Source organism: Silene latifolia, chromosome 6 (assembly GCF_048544455.1).
Source record: "Silene latifolia isolate original U9 population chromosome 6, ASM4854445v1, whole genome shotgun sequence".
NCBI classification, from domain to species: Eukaryota; Viridiplantae; Streptophyta; class Magnoliopsida; order Caryophyllales; family Caryophyllaceae; genus Silene; species Silene latifolia.
Genome location: NC_133531.1, coordinates 104,277,643 through 104,283,920, shown reverse-complemented (window position 1 = coordinate 104,283,920; position 6,278 = coordinate 104,277,643). Strand labels below are relative to the sequence as shown.

At 37.4% G+C, this 6,278-nt stretch overlaps 1 protein-coding gene across 1 annotated transcript; it reads right to left on the bottom strand.

Annotated features, from left to right (window-relative positions):
* Positions 1 to 3,796: 3,796 nt before the first annotated feature.
* On the bottom strand, positions 3,797 to 5,447 carry LOC141588422 (uncharacterized). The gene is made up of 3 exons (XM_074409866.1): positions 5,261 to 5,447; positions 4,580 to 5,149; positions 3,797 to 4,491 (listed from the first exon to the last, which is right to left on the bottom strand). Exons 1-3 carry the CDS (start codon positions 5,445 to 5,447, stop codon positions 3,797 to 3,799), a joined length of 1,452 nt encoding a protein of 483 aa, XP_074265967.1.
* Positions 5,448 to 6,278: the final 831 nt, after the last annotated feature.

The following is a 6,278-nucleotide window of genomic DNA, read 5'->3' as shown; positions in this document are numbered from 1 at the left end:
TCATCTTTTTGGTTTCTTTTTCTCACCCTTTGGCTTTATTTTTGGAGGGGTATTAGTGCTAGAATCAAATTTGGGAGGGATGACATTGGGGTGATCCTCTCCAACCTTAAGCTTCAACTCTTCTTTCCCTTTTTCATCTTCTATCATCAACACTTCACCCACCCTTTCCTCATCAATCTTCTTTGGGGTTTCTTTGCTTGAAGTGACCGAGCTACACTCATCAAGTCGGGAAATATCTTCATGCTTATCAAGGCAAGTAAATTGGTAGGAGGTGGGAGGGGGAGGAGTCAACTTCTCAACATTGAGGTTCATGATGATGTTATTTTTATCCTCATTTTCTTGACCCTCCAAATAAACCGAACCATTTCCAAAGAGGAGAGTTTCAATATCTTCTAAATTAGTGTCAAAACTACAAGTATCATAGTTTTTCTCACGGCTCCTCAACTCCCCAAGTATGGCAAGTTCAAATTAATCAACCTCCATTTCCAAAGTCCTAACCTCTTTCCCACTCTTATCATTGACACATACTTCATCTTCATGAATTTTAGAAGGAGTTGGTGGTGAGAGGTCTTCCTCATCATCATAGATATTCTTTTGCTTTGAGATAACTTCCTCAAGAAAGTTGGTGTAATGAGGTGTCTCTTCCGTGGATGGAAGAGTGACTTCCATCATTTTCATCAAGTTAAAGAACTTATCGACACATGAGTCTTCATTGGTCACTTCCACCCTTTGAGGAAAAGGCAAAGGTGGCACATAAGAAGGTTTTGGTGTACCATTCGGTTCCTCAATAACCAACTCACCAACTTCTTGTTTTACCGATGAGTTTTCCTCCTACATTACCATTTCTTTTTCTTCATCATCGGTTTCAACTTCTTTCCTCTCAACTTCTATCCCCATTATTTCTTCAAGAACAAACTCATCATCAATTTCACACCTTCTTTGATCAACAACTTCGGAGGTAGTTGATATAATCGGGTCATCATGCTCTTCACTCACTTCAAATGATATTGGCATTGACTCGTCACCAAGATTAAGGGACAATCATGCTTCTTCCATTGCCACTTCTCCTCCCACAATGATTGTATTCACCTCATTTACCTTCATAGGATCCCTAGCATTTTGCCCTTGCCCTAAAAATATCCATCCGGTGTTGTTTGAGGGTCAACAAGAGCTTTGGAACCCATTAGACGAATAAGGGTACTTTGGGAGGCATAGAGTTCCTTTATGTGTTCGAAGACTTGGGTCTCAAGAAATTTTTGATGGGCGGAGAAGCTATTCATGCTTTGTAGGGTTGAACTTGCCAAGTCTTCTATCATCTTAAACAATTTGTCATATTGAGCATCTCCCAAGAAATTGCTTGCTTGAGGTGGTGGCTCTTGATTGGAATATTGGTTGGCAAGTGAGAAAGAGGAATCATGGTTATATTGGTTTTGAAAATTTGAACCTTGGCCTTGGTCAAAGCCTTGGTTGAATCCTTGATAGTTTTGATTGATATTTTGGTCTTGATAACCTTGGTTGTACCCTTGCTCTTGGTACCCTTGGTTGTACCCTTGGTTAAAACTTTGATAGTTTTGATTGAAATTTTGATCTTGGTACCCTTGATTGAAGCCTTGGCTGGCTTGGTTCCCTTGGGTTCCTTGGTAAAAGTCTTGGTAATCTTGGTTGAAACTTTGGTGATTCATGATTTGATTTTGTGGTGGTGGATTTGTATGTTGTGAAAAGATTTTGTAGGAAGGAATCAATTGTGTTGTTTGGTTGTTCTTTGGTAAAGGTTTCTTGGTGTGATTGGGTGGGTGTGATACCTTGGTTTAAAGTTGCCAAGTCGGAATTCTCAATCCTTGCTAAGGTCCTTCTTCTTAAAGCTCTATAGAGCCTTTCCGGTTCTGGGTCACTAAGCAAAGGATTACCGTTTCCTCTAGGCATATACTTCAACAAACCGTTAGTCTCCTAGCGTTTTTAGGCACTAGTGGTAAGAAATAACACACTCACTCTACAAGAAACAAGTAACTACTCAAATAAGCAAACAACAAGTAAAGACTAAAACTAGAAACTCCAATTAACTAAGCATAACCTAACGCCATCCCCAGCAACGGTGCCATTTTGATGACCGATTTTTGCCGTCACTTCCGGTACCAAAAACAATTTATAAAACCCAATTAAAAAGTAGTATTTAATCAGGGTCAAACATAAAGATGGCGGGGGTGTATACTTAGTCGATTCAAATCATATTTTAGTCAAACAAAAGTGAGATTGATTAATTGTAAACTAAGATGCAAATAAGATATAAAATTAAGCTAAATGAAAATTGTTTCTAATCAAATGAATGAAAATTAAGGTCTTTGGGTTCACTTAGGTAAGTCGGAGAATAGAAGATTGTTAATAATAATAATAATAATAATAATAATAATAATAATAATAATAATAATAATAATAATAATAATAATAATAATAATAATAATAATAATAATATAATAATATAATAATAATATTATTATTATTATTATTATTATTATTATTATTATTATTATTATTATTATTATTATTATTATTATTATTATTATTATTATTATTATTATTATTATTATTATTATTATTATTATTATTATTATTATATACTCTCCTCTCACCTCACCTAACATTACAAAAACATTCGACACATCTAATTCAAACAAAAACATGGACCAAAATAAACAAAAGAAAAGGGGGAGAAAACGACAACACACAAAAAAATCGCAGCAACATGGGTCTCAGCCGGCTCACCGGCCGCCGGCTATGCACCGGCACAAAACCCGCTGTGAACTTGAGGTGAAATTAATAGGATTTTGAGCCGGTTGGAGGAATCGGCAGACAGTTGACCGACCGAGAGCCATCTTGAGTTTGTTGCGGAATGGGAGCCGGTGAGGCGGCAGCCGGTGGGCCGGCTCAAAGCACAATTGGTGATGGTTTAAGGTGACAACGGTGCTGATTGGTGGTCATAAGGCTGCCACTGGTTGCTGGTGAATGAAAGACGAGTTGTTGAACGGTGATTGATGTCGGGTTTGTGGTGGTATTGGTTGCGGGTTGTGGTGGTGAATTGGTCGATGATGGTGGTCGGGATCTGGTGAGGGGAAGCTAGATATTGACAGAGTTGCAGGCGACTGCGGCTCGAATTGGATGAAGTACGGCCTGCTAGGAGTGACACGGGCTAGCCTGAGATGCAGGGAACGTCACGGTGGTTGATTGCGGTGATGGTGAGTGGTGGCAAAATGGGCTGCTGCTGATGTGCGCACAAACCGAAAAGGAGGGTGTAGGAGCACGGTGGATGGTGCCGAGCTCAAATGTCGGGTTTTAGACGAATAAGATGGGTGTGAATTGGGTTGGTAATGGGTAATTGGTAATTATTGTGGTGTAAAATGATGGTTGAAATATTGATGATGATGGAAGTGGTATGCTGTGATTTGGTCTTGGTGAAGACAAAACTGACTTTGACTTTGCTTTAGTTATCATTTGATTCACCACCTTTTCTTCTATATTTAAATCCGTCTTAAATTCCGCCTTGACCCGATTAACTCCTCGATTTCCGTCTCATTTTCGTCTTGTTTTACTCGTTCTCCGTCTCATTACTCCTCCTTACCTACACATTATTAAAATAAAGTGATATTAATATTAATATTAAATAAAAATTACGACTCATTAATAAATATAATTACGACGACTATTATTATAAATTAGTAAATAAATGAGCTAATTAGACAATTAAGCACGCAAAATCGAGTTGGAATGAGGTATAAATGCGGGGTAAAAAGCGGCTAAAATACTACTCATCAGAAGTTTTAAGTAGTTTACCTATTGAGAGCAGATTTTCTTTGAAATCTGGAACAATGAGAACATTATGCAGTCTAATATGTGCATTTAGTCTCATATTGCCAGCTTTATGAACAATTTTAATGTTACCATCAGGCAATCCTATGTGAACAGGATGGGAAAGTAACCTAATGTCATGTAGAAAATGTTCATTAGAGGTCATATGGTCACTAACACTAGTGTTAACTATCCAAGTATGCATGTTGTGATGAATATTGACAGTATTGACATGGGACATGGGTAATATACCTGCAAAGTTCAGAGTAGCATTAGCAGAATGTTCTGGTATAGCTCTCATAACTTGCTGATACACAGAGTGAACGATTTCTTGGACCAGATCAGAATCAAGAGCAGGAGTAGAAGTAAAAGCCCCAGAAGCTGAAGTAGAAGTAAGAGGATTAGGACTGGAGGAGGAAGGAATATCACTGGAATTAACAGGAGCCAGAGGTTGAAATCCATCATCAGGTAAATCCAAGGGTGAATACTCTTCTTGAATAACATTTGCATTGTGTGCTCCACGTCTGTAGACATTCCGTCCATTCTGAAAATAAGTATTGGAGGGCCTGTGAATGGCAGCACCACGCTTGGAGTGAAAAAAATGAGGGAGCTTGAAATGGAGGAGCTTGGAATTGAGGATTATTGAGAGCCCTAAAATCATAGCAGTATTCCTTGATATGAACTTTCTTATTACAATGAGAGCATGTCATAAGCCTATGACAAGTGCCAATAAGATGACCTTCCTTCTTGCAATTGGTGCAGAATTTTGCAGCTGGTTCAGATGGAGCATCATCTACTTTAGCCTTCTTCCAATTGCCTTGTTTGTGGTCAGACTGTCTAGCAGAAGCAGAAGCATAAGCATTAGCTTCTGCCAGGACATCCACAACATCAATAACTTGCTTCTGTTTTTCAACTTGTTGTAGTAATGCATAAGCCTTGTTTAAAGGAGGTAGAGGTTCCATAGAAAGAACATTAGTTTTGACATTCTCAAATCCACCATTCAAGCCCATCAGAAATTGAATCAGCTTGGTCTGTGTTTCTCTGGCAAACAAACGCTTGAGTAATTGACAAGTACAGGAAGTCAAGGCACCACAAGTACACATAGGAATTGGATCAACACTGTCCAAAGTCTCCCAAGTACGCTTCAATTTACTGTAATACTCCACTATAGGTGCATTTGCTTGAGAAATACCAGATAACTCCTTCCTTAATTGATAAATTTCAACATTATTCATTTGACCATAGCGTTCTAACAAATCAGACCAAATTTCTCTAGCAGATGTAGAATAATCAACTGTTTCTTTGATTTCTGGAGTTAAAGAATTAGAAATCTATTTCAAAACCATATAATCACATCTGATCCACTGATGATAGTTAGAATCAGTGGGAGGAGGCATCTTACAGGTTCAATCAACAAAACCTTCCTTGTTTTTCGCGATTAATGTAAGATAAGCTTCGCGTTTCCAAGATAAAAACTTAGTTCCATCAAACTTCTTGGCAACAAGAGAAAGCGAAGTTTGCTCATTGTTGTTCAAGTACAGAGGATCATCAAAGCAAGCATAAGGAGAAGGAGTAGTAGTAACAGAGTTATCAGATTCAACCGCCATAGATAGAAGAGAATATTACCAGAAATAATAAAAAATATCAACAATTGACGAACTTAGAACAGAAACAATTCGAAGATCAAAGTATATCAATAGAAGCGGATCAAGGTGTAGATGAAGAAATGCGGAAGCGATTTGCAAGAAAAGTGACGAAAATACCTCAAATGGAGAAAAATGCGCGAAATAAACGCGAGAAGTATGATGAAAGAATACTTGAGAAAGAGCAGCAAACGAGCTAGAAGAATCAATCAAAGGATAAAACCGCAGGATCGGAAAAAACCTTAGCGAATGATACCATGTGAAATGATGAAGATCTCCATTAATGGAGGTTTAGAGCTTTTAGTGTAACAGAATTTAGAGAGAGAAAGCAAGAGGTAAATAAAGTTGTTTTATTGTATTAAGTTAGTTGTAAAAGAATGTACAAGGAGTTTATATACAAGCAACTAATTGATGCTAACTAATTAGGCCAGCTCATCAAACCGTGTATCATATCAGTAAGCATTACTGTTCAGACTTTCTTGTGCATATTCTTCCCTTTTCAAATTTATGGTGCCTCTTGTTTTGTGCAACATCCATCAATTTTGCTGGGGAGATATTGGTTTTCTAGCACTACAGAACAGAGACAACAGTTACAATAATTAATTTTTTTATAGCCATAGATTCTTATTTAAGAAGGGTCTATTCGGCTTATATTTAGGATGGGTTAAAAGTATGGAAAAGAGAAAGACAACATGCATAGAGAAAAATATTAAATTTGTTTTATATGCTTAAATGGGATAATATTTGACCAATTTTAGTATTAAGAGTTAAGACAGATATCTTCGTTTTAAGGGA